The 18,688-nt window shown below is 37.7% G+C and overlaps 1 protein-coding gene across 1 annotated transcript in view; it reads left to right on the plus strand.

The window, feature by feature from the left end:
• Positions 1–18,688, plus strand: part of PRKAR2A (protein kinase cAMP-dependent type II regulatory subunit alpha) — a 57,979-nt gene that overhangs the window by 17,869 nt on the left and 21,422 nt on the right. The window contains exon 2 of the mRNA XM_068202064.1: positions 5,941–5,976. Coding sequence (XP_068058165.1) covers positions 5,941–5,976 — 36 coding nt within the window. The remainder of the gene's footprint in view (positions 1–5,940; positions 5,977–18,688) is intronic.

Consider the following 18,688-nt stretch of genomic DNA (forward strand, 5'->3'; position numbering starts at 1 on the left):
CCCAGGTTCCTTTCAGTTAGTCAAGCAATGATTTCTTTCTTGAATTGATCAGCTGTTTAAAGCCTGTCCATTCCAGAGTGCATATTCATTTTTCTACTGTACTTGAAAACCAAAAAAGAGCCAACTCAAAATAGCACAACAGTTCTAACTTCTTGAACATCTTTCTTTCACTGACGTAAATGCTTAGCTTGTTGACTCAACTTTTCCCTTCAGAAGTTACTGCATTCTTCCTATCAGAGGGGTTTTAAAAAACTTGGAAAGCAAGGGACAGAGACTTGGCTAAAATGAGACTTTCAGACAGTGTTTCTCCATTTTGTCAGTAGTTTTTAAGTACAAATTAAAAGAAATTAAATTGGAGACCAGGATGTGTTGTGACTTTGTTATGTTTTTTTCTCTTACTGTTGATGACAGCTGTTTTTCAATACTGAGAAATAACAAGGTATCTATGCCTCTATTATTTTTACAGCAGCAGACAAGAAAACAGTGTTTAAAATCAATGTATTTTTTTTATTGTTTTCCAGCTTAGTAGATGTAAAAGTCTTACAGAAAAGCAAAGCCTGTGTGTACCCAATCGTGGATCATGGTTTCCACTTTTCTGCAGTTTTAGTTTTTTAATGTTCTGTGCTCCCTCTGTTTGTTCTCTGGAAACTCACTTCTTCCCTAGTATTCCCTGACCTTTTGTCTTCCTCCAAATGTCTGGCATGCTTCAGCTGACACCATCAGGGTCTCTCCTGCCTGTCTAACTGGGTTCTGAGTTTCCATCCTCCTCTATGGGGGGTAGGTAGGCAGAGGAATAGAAGGAAAAATAAAAGGGTGTCTGTAAAACTCTGATCTGTTTCTGTCCTGCTTTTCTGAGAGAAGCCTTGAAGAGAACTCTTGTGTTCCAGAGCTGCCTCTGAAAAAGTCTGAGTAGTTTGTAGCCCTACCTATGGTCCCCACCTTATGAAGCAGAGATGTGGAAGGGGTGAGAATTTACTCCTATCCAGCAAGGACATCCTGAAGGAAATCATGGATACACAACTATTATATTGGTAACAGTCAGAGGGAACTCTGTTTTACTTACCTGTTGAAAAAAAAAAAAGGTTTAGATTAGTATTTATTCAAGTACAGTTGCACATCTGATGATGAAAGTTCTTTCTGCCCTAGTATTACTTTTTAATTGCCAGGAATCCTAAAAAGCTGATACTGGAATCGAGGAGTTTTCTTGGAGTTGTGATGGTTCCTATTTATGTAAGTCCATTAACATCTTGGTGTGTAGGAAAACAGTTTGACAGCTGTAGTCTGGCACTTCCTTATCGTAACTTGATACAGCATTCCATAGAGACAGTCACGCCTCAGATTTATACTCCACTCTGCTTCTGGTATTTCAGCTTTAATGGTTTATAGTGTCAACTCATGTGTTGTTTGGATAAACTTAATTGACTTGTTAAATTAGAACAGTTTACATTCTGTTTCTTTTTTTTGTCTCTCTTCACACAGGATGATTTTGTGCCATGATCCAATGGGAAAGTACTCTGTAAATCACTGATTTGTGCTACTTGGTTGTAATAAAGCTAGTATTTTGTGCTTATGCTCTTTGAACTCTGAGTACTAAGTTTATGCCACCTACTATGAGCTTTGCTCCATCTTTCATCAGGAAACATTCAAAAATTGTTGATTAGATTACACAGAAGATCTGTATTAAATATTTGTGTGCACAATAGCTTAACTTAGTGTGCTACTATAAATTGTATTCAGAATCACAAACAGTGTGATTTTTTACCCTAGGTGAAATTAGGAAATGTTCACAGATCATAGTGAAAAGCGAAGTGCTTGTGAAGAAATAGAAGTAAGTTTTCAAGGTACATCCAGTACACAGCAGTAACACCTCATACTCCACTGTCATGGAGTTTTTTTTTTTCCTGAGACCCTGAATTGATCTTTTGAGTTTTGTCTTTTTCTATAAGAATTTATATTAGGATATGTAGTAAGTGGGTAGCAGTAGCTGGGAGAACGATGGTTATACTTCTGTTCATTTCAGGCTTGTGAGTAGTGTAGAGAAACGACTTTCCCAGTTCTGGTGGTAGTGTACATCTTAAAAAGCCTGATGGGTTTTTTTTTACCAGTCACTTTTCAAAGTCACTGACAGAGAAGGGAGCCCATGCGCTGTGGGAAAAGCATGCTTTTAGATCTAGTTGTAAAGAGTGGTTTCACAGTCACTTGTTTGCCTTAAATACTGTAATTGTTGATTTGGTTTGAAAAGAGTAAAAAAAGTAATATCTGTCCCCATTTTTCACCTATGGGGCTGTATTTTATAGCTGCTTATAACCATAGTCAGAACTCTTGTAAGTTAAACATAGTGAGCCACAATCGAGCATTGGATGTTTCAAAGTAAATCTCTGTGCCAAAGCAAAGTGAAGGACATAGGAGAGATTCCTGTTTTGTGACGTATGGAAAAATTAAAAAAACCCTCAGTGTCTGATTTATATCCCTTATTTTTCAAATGAGAAAACCCAATCAAATGGAGCCACTAGCAAGTGGCAGTATAGTTAGTAGAGCCACTAACTGCATGGCACTACTGCTGTTTGAGGTAAGGTACATTTTTGAATTTAGGTAATAGAATGCATTGATCTATTTATGCAATTCATAAAATATTTTTTATTAAATCTATGTAATGACATACCTTTACTTGGAGGAAAAAAGGTTTTTCAGTCTGAAGCAGCCTGTTAAGTGCTCCTATGTAGTGCTTACTTCAGTCTGTGCCTTGCCACCGTATGGAGAACACGTACATGTTGAACAGACATTCCTGATTTTTCTTGAACAGTGGAGTAGGATCATTGTCCTGAGTCAGTTCTGGCAAAACTGTGGAATGCACAGCTTGATCTGCCTTTCCACTGCCAGAATCACTTGCCTTTGGCTGCCAGGGAGGAAATTGGGCCGTTTTGCTCTTTTCTGGTACAATGGTTTAATTTACCTCAGTTTTTGTTGTGTTTACCCAATTACTATGTCTTGGTTCCCATGAGCCAAGTAAAAGCACGAGCTGTGCCAAAGTTATGAGACATTTTGAACTTGGATATTGCTGCACCTGAGGTTTTGACATAATAGGGAGTTTACAATGCAATCATCTCACAACAAAATCTTTTAATCTCGTTATAGTTTTTGCAATTAACATATAATAACATTCATATCATTACCAGAGACATGGCCCATTGTTCAAACTGAGCTGTGGCCCATGGGTATGTGGTGGGGGGGAGTTCTAACTGGAGATTAAAAAAAAAAAAAAGAATTGTTTCCTCTTTCAAAGCAGCAGTTTGATCTTGTTTCTGTAGATCCCAGATCTCTGAGTGGTGCCGGGTCCGTGTGCTGGATTCACTGGGTTCTTGTCACAGTGTAGGCAGAGCTGTGCTCTGAGGGCTGCTCTGGTGTAGGGGTTTGCTATTGGTGTGTCCATCCCTACTGCTTTAAATTAGGTGCCCTTAACACAGCTATGAGCTAGGCTGTGCCCACAGTAAGTGTATTCTTCCCTTCTGCCCCATCTGATTTTTTGGAATCTGTCCACAAACCAGTGTAGGTGTATGTGGGACCTTCAGGAGTTGTTTCTCTTAGCAGTGCTCAGTGCCAGGCTTTTCCTTCGTGTGCTTCTAATGGCAAAACAAGGATGCCATAGGAGTGGCAATATGACTGTGCAATACTGAAAATAGTCATCAGCAAAGAGAGCTTTTCTCTGGTAAGCCAGAAGGAAAAAAAAACCTACTAATCTTTTCTAGTAGGAAATGTCAGACTTTTATCTCTTTAGCATAAAAATAGTCATCTGACAACACTTAAAAGTGAATTTTATACATGTTAGAACTGTCACTGGTGTAAGAGATGCAAACTATCATTTTAATCTTAAAAGCTTTGTGGAGGCAGAATAATAGTAGTCTCTTAACTGCCCTTAAAAGGTTATGTGTTTTTCTCATTTTTAACACTGGAAAACTTGATGCAGTTTTGATGACACTGAACCCTGCTATGGGATAAAATAATCAAGATTCTAAAAGAAGCCATCGTTGTTGGATTTTTTTCTGTCACCCAAAGTACGCTAGACTATTCTGTAGTATATTAATTCTGTTCAAAGACATGAAAATGTTATTCTTAAATATGAGCATGAAATGGGTATAGAAGTTATATGGTGGAGAAAAAATTCTGTATGTGCAAGATAGAACCTGAAATAATGTATTTACTCACTAACAGTGTTGGTTAAAAGTATCTGAATCTGTACATGAGCCTAGTTAAACATTTACTGAAAACTGTTATGACCTTGATGAGGTGCTTGTACAGCAAACGTATCAAATTACGTTTTGAATTTAGTATTTTCTTTTGTAATAAATGACTTTGTAGTGGAAGCTGAACCAATTTGATTTGGTCCTCTCATTCTTCAGAACCTGAGAGAACTGGTAGGCATTTGACTGGTCTCTGGACAAAAGCAATGAGTTTTCCCATTTCTTCAGGTTCAAATTGGCCGATTTTGAGTAGTTACTCAGTTAGATGTGAGAGTGTACTGTTGCAGGGCAAATTACTGTCCAGAGCAGTTTTTTGTCACCCCTGGTAGCCACAGACAGACCCACAAGGAAAAGTTAAGAACAGGGCACAATGTATGAACAGTTTCAGATCATGAAGTGGCATGGGTTTCTTTAATAAACCTGCATGGATCTGTATTCCCAATGCCTGTTTCCCTTTAAGGTGGGGTAAACTTCTCACATCCATGGTGTCTTTTGGCAAGTGAGATAAATCCTGCCCTATTTGCTGGAAGGGTCCCTGCAGTCATAAATTGCTTAAAGGTTTGAAGAGAAAGTTACTTGAATTCTCAGGTTTGTTATTCAGTGTTTTCGAACCTCTTCAAGCTTGATGTATGAAGCACTGTGTTGGTGTTATTTTCATAAGGATTATGTCATATTATAGAAGTTTAGATCTAAATAGTAAAATTCATAATAATCTTAGTTTTAATCCTGAGCTTCTTTTGAGGCTGAGCTTTGTCTTCCTGTTAACAGATTTAGCTGAAAACTATGGAATTAGCCTGATTATTCCTTTCCTCTCCAACCTCTTCTGATTGCCTTTATTTTTTAAAAAATACACAATAATAATTTTGATCTCCTTTTTGTGGGATTATTTGCAGTTTTGTGTTTTCATGTAGATGCAGAGTGGTTGTAAGTGCTGCAAGGAAGCTAAGCTCTTCTGTCTTTGCTAAGTAATCATTGTTCTCTGTATTCTGGTGATGCTGAGATACTCAAAATTTTCTAAGAAATGACAGGGTCATTAAGATTTTTGTGGCGGGTGTTTAATAAATCTGGCTCTGTGATGCATGTGCTTTGATGGGGTATAAAGGATCCTCTAATTGTTAAATATTTAAAGAATGGAATAGATTACAGGTTGTATCAGGAAAAATGGAATTAACCTGTTGAAAGGAAGAAAAGTGGAAAAACATGAAGCAGTCAGAGGAAAATGATGTTGGTTGTTAGAGGTGAAGGAGAACAGAGTGCTTTGATTTTGTTCTGGGTGAAACTTTACAGGTAGATTTTTTTTGTTTGTTTTGTGACTGACGCAGCTCTCAAAGACGGTGCCTTGGTTGCTGTCAAAGGGGGAAAGGTGCTGCTTGCTGGAGGTAATGTTAAAGTGTAAAGTGTATGTGCACAGTGGAACTCAGGCAGTTCATCCCCATCCAAAGTTCAAGCGCCTTGTACAGCTGCAGCGTGAACAAGGCAGCAATGGATCCTCCATCTCAGCCTTTTCCAGTTTCAAGGTGTGCCCTAGTGTGAGACAGCCTTGGTCAGGGCTGGGTGACTGCAGGTACTGAAGCATTTTTAAAAATGAGATTTGTATGGGGTTTGTGTACTAAAAGTATATAATGATTACTCTATTAATTCATTATACTTTGTAATAATAAATACAAATGTGTAATTTTGATTTATTTTTCTTTTTTTCCAGCTCCAGTTGTTAACCGATACAACAGAAGAGTATCAGGTATGGTTTCTTTTTAAGAGTTTAAAGTATCTGAAATAGTTTTGGAATGTGTATCTGACTAAAGGAGTACATTAAAAATTACCTTCCTATTATTGCCTTATATCTCATCATTCTTGCATTATTTTTGTTTGAAATAATGAAAATTGTTTCTTAATTCACTGTAGATGCCAATGGTCAACACATTTAGAGTAGTTAGAAAACAGAAATATGAGGAGTGCTCCCTTTTTTTATTGTGCAACTGATATTTATAGCTGTTGAATTTCTGGCTGTTCACTGGTTCTAGAGACACAGATTATACTTATTTATTTGTTTATTTTCTATCTCAACCAATATGAAATGCTTCAATGAGAAACTGTTATTTCCAAAAAATTCCTTTGCAAGTTGATTTGGAAGAGTATCACATGAACAAAATGCTGTGTACTGATGAGAAGGTATTGCATTGTTTTTTCATTTGAGGTGCAGTCTGAGTTGTTTTGCATGTGGTACTTTTTTTGTCTTCAAATATTTTATTAACATTTAGCTGGTCTAGAAAGCTGTAATTCTGATTTAACAAATAGCTTTATGAAAATGCCAATGTATTCAGTGTTTTCCTTCTAAGTTTTGAGTTCAAGTCTACTCAGTTTGTAATTCATATGGATAATCTGACATGTTCTTGGGTATGTTAGTTATGGTGGGATATTGTTGATAATACATTTATTTATATACCACACATATATAAGATAAATACATGTTTATGTGCAAAATATCCTTATACTCATGAAGTTAATTTGCTTTTCTACTGGTTGCTTGGATATTATTAAAGATACGATTGTGTGTTTGTGCCACTCCAAACAAATAACTGAGTATAATAAGAATTTCATAACTCTTAAAAATTGACAGTGCTGTAGTTTTGAGCTATGATTACATGAGAAATCTAGGCCGGACAAAATTGTATCTTGGATGGTGGAGTTTGATGCTCTGCTAGTGAATATTCAGAGTCATATATTGTAGAGTATTTGGAGAGGCCCAAAACACTTCCTCTGCTAATTAAACTAATCCATCCTGAAACCTGCTGATGGAGAAGAATCTTAGAAATGAGGAGTGAATACGTCTCAGATTTAAATTTAAATAAAGGTTGAGTTATCCCCAAAGTTAAAAAAATTAAGCCTTAATCAGAAAGTGTTTGTAATCTTTTTGACTTTGCAATACTGAAATGCAGTGTACTGAAATGCACACAGTACTGAGCTGCTCTTAGTCAAAAAACAGATTCTCTCATTTAGGGGGTCTAAAGGTTAATGTGAACAACTAAAAGGCAAATGTAAAATTGAATTGCTAACTTGTGCAATTAGATTAAGGAGGACTTTAGTTGCTTAATAATGCTTCTGCTTCAGGAAGAGCTAGAATAATTCAGAGTTTACAGTTCACATTAGAATTGTCATGGAGACAAACAATGATAAAATATGTGTATATTACTACTGTGTGTAAATACTTTCCAAAATTTAAAAAAAATCAGTTTTCTCGCTGTATACACAGTATAAGTCATGATCAGTGTGGGATTTGTTAAAATGCAAAGGCGATGCAGACACCATCCATGTGTACACAAAGAGATGCCGTTTTCCCTCTCTTGGCAGGAAAGGCAGAGAAACTGCTGGTTTGGGGTGGGGGGGCTTGCTGGGGTGGTTTATTCCACTCCATACCTGCTGTTTCTGTCAAGACCTGCATAGGAATGAGACTGGTTCCCGAGCTCAGCCCCCTGCCATCATAGGCAACCACATTTTACAATCCCTTGCATAAAATCAGTGACTGATTTGCTGGGTTTGGTGCTCTGAATTGGGTTTGACTTGTGTTAGATGAGTTAGGTTTTAACCAATTTTCCATTCTGCAATTTTTCTAAGACAGATTTTATCCTTATAAACCAAAAAATAACAGCAAACACCAAACCAGTGTTGCCTTACAGATTACTCAGCATAGTAGCTTCATGTTTCTGGATTTAACTAATAAAGCTAAGCAGAACAAACCATGGATAAGAAAAGCTGGCATATAATTATTTTTTGTAATTGCATTTAGTGTATTCTTTTGTGGTCTTCTCTTCAGAAGAGCTATCTGCTAGTCCATGTTGAACCATGTCAATCTAACCAGTATTTCTGTGTTTCCAGTGCAGTGTGTGTTTGTAAGGGGAGTGAAGAGCAGAGCTCAGTTGCTTGCTGTTATCAGCGTGTACATGCACAAAAATCATAGATTTACAGAGAATTTAAAAGCTAACATGGGATGTATTTAAGAAAAATTCAAGCAAGAATTGTTCTTTTTAAGTATATGGCTGCCTAGGGAATTACAGCATTGTCCTTGTTCATTAGGTCAAAAATAAAAGAAAAATACAATTTTAATTAGAGGAAAAGGTGGTAAAGTGATTGTCTATGTTACATACAGTTAATGACGGGCTAATAATTGTTCTGGTAAACCATTCAACTACAGATGTGTTCTTGTAGGCTAACAAGTGTTTATTAAGCTCTCCTATGCATAGCAGTTAGAGAATCTCTTTTTAGTTGCTTTATTAATTTTTTAATATTAAACTTGAGTGTTTTCCACTGGCTGGTTCTGATTAGTTGCCTACAGATAACAGGATAATCATGGTTCCTCTGGTGCAGTATTGAAAATTCTAGAGATACATAAACCCATAGAATAAATCTGTTCTAATGATTACTAAATTTTCATTTAGGTGTTTATTTCTGGTTATGCAACATCTAAACTGTTTTGGCAAATACTACCAGTGTTGTAAATATTTAGCTGTCATTCTTTAAGACTTACTCAAAATGGACTGTGCAGGAGGGTCATCCTGGAAGAGGGGGATTTATCTAATCATGTTCATGTAATTATTTATAGAAGTGCAGAGTGGTAGTGTTCTCATGAAGAGAAACAGCCTTTTCCACAGAATGCTTGGAGGGAGAAGGAGAAATGAGAGCTTGGTGTTCCCCTAGAAATTAATCTAGTGAATAGCTGGCTTGTGTGTGGCATGTTTGGCCGTGTAACGTGTTGAGATCCATGGTGTGCACACAGTTGGTCGGCTCTAATTTGTATCTGAGCTTGTGGCTGACTTCATTAAAATAATCCTGTTTGTAAAATCATAACCTATTTAGGTAGTAGAAACTAAAATTTGAAAAACCAGCTCACTCATTTGAAAACCTCCTAGCTCTAGGGTGCCATGGGCTGTGATGCAGTTTCAGGGCTAATGACCCAGTAGAGCAGTGTTGCTACTGCTCCGAGTTAGCAAAGTCTGAGCCTTATGCCAGCGTAACCTGTGTTACGTGGATTGCTGACTGAGTCCCGTTGCCCACGCTTGGCTGGAATGGCCTGAATCCCTTATGGGTTCTTTCCTCCCAAGAACTGGACTGGGTTGGAATTCATACTTGCTTCATTACACTCCTTGATGGGACTCCTGGCAAACTTAATTATGTTGGGTACTTCATTTTTTTGTAATGGAAGGCTGCAGAGCGTGCCAGTGTCTCTGTCCTTGGCTGGGGACTGACTACATGGTGCAGGGAGGTGGCAGAAATCACTGATCCCTCCTTTCTCAATTATATCAAAGCTGTTTCAAAACTAGAGGAAGAGAGCATTGGTATTTGTCCCACTATAACGACTGGTACATAACACTGAGGAGAATTTTGCTCCTGGCAGGATATGAATGAAAAGTTAATTGTGTTTTTGGAAGGAAGAGTGTGACGCCCACTAGAGTCTCTCTTGTGCATAGTTTCTCCTCTTTTAGTTTTAGCATACTTCAGAAAAGTCAAGTTTTTCGATAGATTTCTGTATTGCCATTTCTAGACACTTTTGATTCATTCCACGGAACACCCACTCTCCAGCAGACTTGCTGATTTCTTCTTGGGATAGGAAAATCTGACAAAATGACACCCGTACCTATGTCACAAAAAGTTTTCATCTTTTTTCTACAATTATTTCTGTTTATCTGAGTGACCTGGTATAATATATCTCTTTTGAATATGCCTGTACTCCCTCATGAGCCCTCCTTTGGTCTCAGTGGAATGAAATTGCAGTTTTCACATTCAGCAACTGTAAGTAGAATAATTGATAAGCAGAATAATTGACCTATATGATCTAGTGAAGCAATATATAATAGTTCTTTCGTTAATAGTAACATGACTGTCAGGATCTGTGCCTGTTTCCATATTAATATAAAAAATAATCTAATGAACAAGACTTGCCTCAGTTGGTCTCTCTGGTGGGGCAGCTTCCAGCAGAGACTCAGTGGAGTGAGAAGGATCAAATCTCTTCCTGGAGCTGGGTGCTAAACCCTCCCTTAAGATGGGCTTGCTGAATAAAGGTTTGGTGTGTAGAGGTTAATTCTGTTTAAATGGTACTGAATCCTGTTTTCCTGTGTATAACAAATATTAGCATTGTGTGGAACACTTTTGATGTTTCTCTTGTCTCTAGCAATCCGATGTGACACTATGGCATGGTGGTGTGGAGTTTTTTGGGTTTGTGTTGGTGGTTTGTTGCTGGTTGGGGTTTTTTTTTGGTTTGGTTTTTTTTTTTGAATAATGTGTAAATCAATATTCCCTTACAGTTTCTGGCTTTTTCTCTCCTCATCACATCAGCTTCCATAAGAAGCCTTGACTATTGGTTCTTCCAACTCACTGATTCTTCTCAATTTTGATGGTGGTGGGGACTCTTTACCTTGAGCTCTTCATTAGTCTGGCTCCTGCCAAAGATGAGCAATCATCTCATAATGTACATATGTTGCTAAAGTCTGATATTCCTCTGTGCTTTCTAGTGCAATACAGCATTTTCTTCACACCCTGGCAAGTTGAGATGTCAGGATATGATAATATTACACATAGTAAATTCCTCTTACTAGCTTCTAGTGTTCTCAAATGACAGCTTTAACAAAAATAATTTTCTAATAAAGCTTTTCTGTTAATTATTGCCACACTTCATGTTAGTATTTGGTAAAAAAGACTGTTTTGAGACCCTGTTAAATTAAGACATCTAAATGGTAGCAATGAAGCAAGAGGCAATGCTTCTCTTGGGAGGTTGTTTTGAGTATTTTCTCTTGCAGAATGCTATCTACTACTTCAGTGATAAAAATCTCAGCACTTGAAATCATCAAGGGAGGAAGACTGAGTGATGACTGATTTTCTCTGTGCTGTTCTCTTTGCTGTGTATTTATCTGATTATCAGAGGTTGATTTGAAAATCATGGTCTGATTTCTTCTCTTGAAGCTATTTAATTAATTTCTATATTGATTATTCACCATCTTACAACCCTGATGGCATAATAAATTCTGCTGAAAGATTTTCAGGCAGGTGATAAATGATAAGAGACTTCCGACTTCAAAAATCCACATTATTACAAAAGGCAGTTTTCCTGTATCAACAACCTGAATCTTCTGTGGATTTTTGCTAGCCCTAATGATTGCAAAACCAGGATCATAACTAGAGTGAAAAGAATTAGTTTTAAAAAATGTTGATATGAGCAAAAGCCAAGCATGTGGGATGACAGATGAAAGTGGTGATAAATTGTGTGGGTGCTCTCCTGTAAGAAAGTGTCTGAATCATTATTCATTTAACAAAAAAAGCTTGTTTTCTCTGTTTGCAATATTGGGACTTATTTAAAAATTCCTGGCATGTGATTGATGTTCAGTGAATAATAAAAAGCTTATTTTTGGAAATTAATAGTCATGACTTCACAATTACTTGGATTTCACAGTGTTGTGAACAAATCTGCAGGATTTTTTTAATGACATAAAGAGAAATACAGCACTGTGAGCATCCGTAATTAAAATTTAAGTCAGTGCAATAACTGGTCAGAAGAAATCTGATCCAGTCTGCCTAATGCACATAAGTGCTGCAGTGGAGTAGAATTAATTAACCCTTCATCTTTTGTAATTTATTCTTTCTTAATAATAGTTTGTGGCTAGATTGTTACATAAGAATTAGATGTTGTTTGTCCTAAGTCAAATGTTTTAACTGAAATTAGCCCTTATGAGTTGGGAGCATAAGTTTAGCTATGCACATTTTTAAGCAAGTAATGCAGTATGGATCAGTTTTGCAAAAGTATTCAGGTAGCAAAAGGTGCAAGTGATTAACTTCCATTATTTTTTTTACATTAAAGATCTTCAAAAAGCCTGCATAAATGTTGGTCCATATCTTTGTATACATAAATACTTTTGAAATTATCAGCTTTCATGGTTGAAATAAAATTTAGTTGATTGATAGTTGAAATAAAATTTAGTTTTCCTTTGACAGGTTGGAATTTAACTTTTCTCTTTTGTGTGACAGAGAATTGGTGATTTGTTTTTTCTTTTTGGTTTGAACTCAGGATGGTTTTTAACATGGGCATTAAAGCCCAAATGAAAATATTCCAACATGGTTTGTTGGTCAAACACACAAATCTCAAAATGCCTGTCACAATACAGTCTAAAAAAGGCAGTTTTACACTTGGTGCAAACCTGGTGCTGTGATGTATCTTTACAGTGACCCCAGAGTCAGATGTGATTTGCATTTTTCTTGTGAATATATAAGGCTGCACTTCATCCCTATTTTAATATAAAGTTTTAGAGTCAGAGATGATGTTATGCTCATATATTGATTAATACACTCAAACAAGTTTAGGTTGCTGTAACTTCAGCTTAAATGTGAAATAGGTCAAATCTATGGAGAACATAAAAGTTTAAACAGACTTGATTTAAATTTGAAAGGATGTACTTTCAGGAACTTTACTTGGTAGTTTTTAACACCAGAACACCTTGCTGAGTCTTTGTGTAGCCCAAAATAACAGAAAACTTTATAGGAATACTAAAAAACTCACTAACAGGAATATAACACAATATGAAAGCTCACTTCAGGAAATATTAAAGCTATCTAAGGAGCTGCTGTGAGCACTCATTTATAGAAAGACTTGAGTCAGGGCTTGACTTTGGGAGGTGGCTGTGTGTGGGTACTTGGCTGCCTGCAGCACTTACCTGATTTGGTGTGTTTTTCCCATATCTCAAAATTTTGGGAGAGGAAAGACCATAAGCTCCCTGATCTTCTCTAATGGAAAAACACAAAACTGGTCAGAAATAAGGCACACAAGTTCCAGCTGATGAAGTTCTATCCAGGATTAGTCTTTTGCTGGACCACTTCAAGTGTGTATTCCCTGCTAAGAAAACCCATTTATTCAGTGAGATGCTGAAGTCCAGAGTTGGCTGATCTGGAAATGAATGAGTGAAGGAGTCACACCTTTGCCATGGCTGGTGCTCATCAGAGCCTTGGAATTGCTCAGTAGCCACACAGGAATGGGGGGAGCTGCCAGGCTTTTCTTCAAGGGGTCCAACAGTAACTTCCCACATTTCCTGCTTTTCCAGTGTGCCAGGAAAGGAAGCAGCAGTTTCCAAGCACAGGGACTTGGGGGCTTCCACGTCATTCCTCTGCACACAATCCTTTTGTGTCAAGCCATGCTAATTTTTTTATTGTTCCTTGTTGCTACAGGTAAATAGGTGTAAGTTGTTCTAGCCAGGGTAATGTGGTTTTTAATGTATTTGGACATTCTCTAGAAATCTTTGAAAATCATATAAGATAATTGATTTCAGAAGTGCCTTTTAACACTTTGGCATGCTTTGGTTCTCTATAACGAGAGATGTCAGAAAGATGTAGGTAATCTTCATTGCTAAATGATATTTTAAGGCAAAAAGTGCTTTACTGCACTTTTCTCAAGATGATTTTAAAATATTATTTGCCTTATTGCAGGTTTTGCAGTTCATATGGCAGAATTGCACATATAAGACAAAAAAATGCCTTGATGAGTAAACGGAAAGAAAATTTCTTATCTCTATACTAGAAAACCACTTTTCCTGTTTTATTCCTCAGCTAAATTCTCTTTGCTATCTACAGTTTGCAGCTAAAAGCCTGTAAGCTACATGCCTTTTTTTGGGGGGAAGGTATATATTTGAGCCACTTCTTGGAACTTGTGGTGTTCTGATGTAAACTGAATAGAAAGTGAACATTCTCTGTGCTGTTTTTAACTCAGAGAAAGTATCACTGTTTCAGGCACATAAGCATTATTGGTGCTGAATTTCTGGTTCTATCTGCCTTGCTTACGTAACACATTTGGAAATGTGTTAAGAATTATGTGATGGGCTAAACCAGAATCATTAAAGCAGAAGGCTTTCTTCTACAATTGTGAATCTGTGTGCTCTGAAATAGTAGTAGCATCATGTTTTCCAGGAGACCTTTTTTATGGGTGACTATCTCATCAGTAAGGCTCTCTTAGAAGCCTTGAACAAGGTCAGCAGCATGTTTATCCATTTCAGTCTTCTGATTTCTTGACTTGCAAGAATAAAGCTTGCTCCATTTGAATTTCCCAGGCTTCACCACATGGAATAATGTGTAACTCCAAAATGCCCTGCTTCCATTTTAGTCTTCTGTTCAAATGTAGTAAAGGGAATTGGAAACAGAAGTAGCAAATTGTAAATTACTGTTTTAAGATTGAAAGGACAGTATTTTGCTTTTGGTAGTTACTATCAGTGTCAGAGCTGTTTACTCTAATGATCAGCCACATGGAAAACTTTCTTGTTTTTGTTAGTACTCTACCATGATGGAAGTATTTTTGTTGTTTTAATTTTCATGCAGACTTACCTCTTACTGCAAGTCGCAGAGCACACCAGTGTCTGATGGGATGCTGGGCTCTCTTCTTGGGAGTTGAGACACGGAAGCCCAAAGTGCAGGAGTCACAGGTGTGGGTTAGTTAGCACATTATTCTGTGAAATCAGGCAATATTGGCTCCTTGGCTCCTCCAGCTGTACAGGAGAGACTTGCAGAGTGTTTATTTTATCACCACAGTGCTTTCGTCATAGGTCCTCTGGAAACTGTAAATTTTCAAATTATCAGAAATTATAGTCTGGGAATTAGAGCCTCATGAGTTTGTCATTATTCTCCTGCAGCATGTGGCTTCAGTGAGGTGAGAGTGTACAATCCTCCAGTGTGTGAGCATGCACAGTGGTAGGATAAGCTGAAACATTTGGCATAACTCATATATAAGGGCATTAAGTAAAACTTGTGCTTTGACGTAATTAAATAGGCAACTGTATGAAGCAAATACAATGATAAACAGCTGTTGATTTAGTTGGAAAAAAAAAAAAAAAGCAAATGTCATGTTCATTTGGTTATGCCAGAGAGGTAGGAGAAGTGCTTAGGAGAATTCTGTCTCTAGTCCTACACTGGCACAAGTTTTTCGTTTTAATTGCTCCTGAGTAGGAGGAGGATTTAAATAAAGATATACAAGCTGAGGATTGTCTTATGAAGTTTTATTGCAGTTCAGTAAGACCCCCAGCAAGTTGCCTCTTAGTATGATAGGGAATGTCTTTTCCTGACAGATCCCTGGAGCAGATTCCTGGGTGTTGTGAAGCCTTTGGTCTGTGGTTTGCTGCTGTGTCCCTGAGTCACTTGACCTGGGTCCAGGCCAGATCCTGCAGGCTGCAGGAGTTAAGCAAAACAAAACAAAAAGCCAACCGTGAACAAAGCCTACCTAGGAATAATAATTAAGTAGGAACACATTGTATCTTGTTAGAAGTGCTTTATGCTTGTCTTTAAAATCTAGTTGAAGCAGTATTGTCTGCTTGTAATGCTTTCATTATATGTGTTTAAAGATAGGAATCTAAAAGAGACTGTGATTATTTACTTTCCGTTTATTATTCTAGTTCTTTCATCATCAAAGTTCTCGTTTGCCCCTAGGGAAATGTAATTTTAAATACTTTGCCAAATCTTGCTGTAGTAGAAGAAGAAAAATTATTTTAATGGCTATTCTGCTGTAAGGCATTGTCTCAGCTGATTTACTGTACATATGATGATAAAGCCTTTTAAAGAAACACTTAAACCAGATCTTTATTAATCTGTATGAATGTAATAAGATTATGTGAAAACTGCATTATTCAGAATAAATAAAGCAAATGCACTTACGGAAATAGTTGTCAACCAGTTGTCACAATTCTAAAGGGCTTATTATGTTGCCTGTACTCATGCATCTTGGGAGAAAAGGTGTCTGTGCATGTAAAGTTGAATTTCCTGCGAAGAAAAAAAACCCATTATCATAAAAGGTGGCATTTATAATTGATTGTGCAGTCTGTTCTGAACTAGTTACTGAAAAGTAGTAGGAAGTAGGAGTGTGTGACAATGTCACAAGCCATTGTCGCCGGAAGTCGCATTTCTCTTTTGATGGAAAGAGAACAAGCTGGAGAAGTCTGATTTAGATAATGCTATTGGAAAGTACATAATCATGGTGAGGAGATGGTTATCAAAGATTTCTAAAAGCAAGGTTAGCAAGCACTGTAACACATCATGCACTAGACAACACATCATGCACCAGCTGTGAACTAGAGTGGGGTCTCTCCAAGCTCCACCTTGGACCTCAGTTTTGCTGCTCTGTTAAAGTCATGGGCCTTGAGGAGCATAGGTAATGTCCACATCAGAGCTGGGATTTTCAGGTCAACTCTGGGCTGTAAGCAAGGCTTAGGGTAGAGCCAGGTGAACACTTCAACGTGTTGTGCAAGAGTGGCTTTCTGCAGAGCTAGGTGAAACAGTGCAGGGTTTTAGGGGCTTACAGGCTCCATCAGTGTCTCATAGGCTTCTTTGCCTGTCAGAGTGATCTGTGCAGCTTTTCAGCCTGAGCAGGCTTTGGGACCAAGTGTGGAGCGTGCCCGAACCTGTAATCCTGACTGGACAGAGCTGGTTTGGCCCAGCTGTGCTGAGTGCCTTTGTAGTTAATCTGTAACACAGAAGAGCTCTGCCTGTGAAGAACTGACTTGATTTAGTTTCCTTTTAAATTTAAATGACATTTGAAGGAGTTTCAAGAACCGAAAATCCATTCTTTTCCTTTCCTCTTGAAATGAATCATTTCTAAATATTTCTTCTCTAAAAAAATTGACACTTGATTTGACATATATGGTCATGCAAGTGGTTGCATGTTTGAATATTCTTCTTTGGTATTTGACTAAGGTTTGATGGGGTGTTTTTTGCTCAAGGCCTGGTTAATTGTAAATCATGTCTCAGTTATGGCTCTATGACAATTAAGAGTGAAGTCAGGAGGTGGTATTCTTGTGGGCTGTCCTGCATCTGGAGATTGCCATGTGGCACATAAAGTGAAAGACCAGTCTTTTAAGATCTGAGTTTTGGGCTGATGCAATAACGTTAGTTTTAACAAAAATTTACCCTTGATTTCAGTCAGTTCTCACTAGTGAATTGAAGGCTGAAGTGGCTGATTTTCCTGAACATATTAACTGTTCTTTGGGTTTCGGTGTTGCTTTTCTTTCCAACTGTCATAAATGTGAAAATGGTTCAGGTGGTGCAAATGGTTGCAGGTTCTGTTTCCCACTTGCTGGATCGAGGTACGAATCTGTCGTCTGCTTTGACATGGTGAGATCTTTCACTTGAGAAACAAAGTGCAATTTCTGAACTAAAAAGTTCTGAGCTAACCAGCAACAGAAGTGAGAGGAAACTTGAGGTTGTTTTCCAAGTGTGGAAAATCACATTTAGCTGTGCCAGCAAAGACCTGTGTGTAAGTGCTGTTCAAGCTTCCTAATTCATCTGACTGCATGGTTTTGAAGTGCAGCTCAGCTGTCAGAGGGAATGACAAGCCACTGGAAGTGGTCATCTTCCAGCTGGCATAGCGCTCCCAGAAGAGGCTATGCATCTGTCCCTTGAGAGACAGACTTAAAAAATGCTTGAAGCTTTGACAAACTCAAATGCAAAGAACACTGCCTTAAGCATCGTTTAAAATTGCTCATCTGAATAAATAACTGGAAAAGTGTACTGCTCTGAGTAGATTTTTATTAATGGGTCTGACAGGATCAATTGGAGGTGATGCATCCTCTTAAGTAAGGGAGGGTGAATAGGATTTCAGTGCAGAAGGTGGGATCCAAAATTGAAAAGAGAGTATGACAGGGCATCTACTTGCTACTTGTTTCAGTAGCAACAGAAATATTAATAATGCATTCACCTTACATAAAACATAGAACTTATATTTCTTTCTGTTGTGTGTGTTTGAAGGTGTTCAGGCATCAGCCTCTTGGCTGATTGTCTGATTTTGAAAAAAGCAGTGATCTCTCAGGGTCAGGGATGGTGTGCATTTCTCTTGGAGGCGGTATTAACTTGCCAGAGCTAAATGCTCAACTGTTATTTGCATACAGATTTCTATAGAGTGCAAGGACTTTGATCTTGACAAAACACATATTTTGCAGAACAATATTATCTTGAGAGTGATTAAAACTTGCATAAACAAAGGTAGTGTTTATACTGGCAAACTTGTCTTGCTACTTTTCCTTCTCTCCCCACCCCTTGTTTCCCCCTCACCCATCCATTGCTGATGTCATTGCTGCAGCTACAAGATCTGTTGCTTTCAGATGCTGTCACCTGCATAACAAAGCAGCGATGGAGCTGTATCATTTCTGAGCCTTCAGAAGTGTTAACAGATGTTCTTGAAAGCCAGAGAAGGTGCAGCATGAGAGCTGCAGAAGCTAAGAGAGACTAAATGTAGATGGTAGGATAAAAGCCTGAATTTCTTTTTATCTCAAAGCTTCATGAAACTGAAAACTGTTTTTTATGTTCCAAAGCTATTTGAACTATGTATGGGTGGATTTGGAAGGAAGCTTGGTCTGCATGGTGTGAGCTGGTAGAGCTGTAGATGTGTCACACTGCTGTGTAACTTCCACTGATGGATTCTTGCTTAGCACTTGCTCAAGGGCAGA

The sequence above is a fragment of the Anomalospiza imberbis genome, chromosome 11, assembly GCF_031753505.1.
Source record: "Anomalospiza imberbis isolate Cuckoo-Finch-1a 21T00152 chromosome 11, ASM3175350v1, whole genome shotgun sequence".
NCBI lineage: Eukaryota > Metazoa > Chordata > Aves > Passeriformes > Viduidae > Anomalospiza > Anomalospiza imberbis.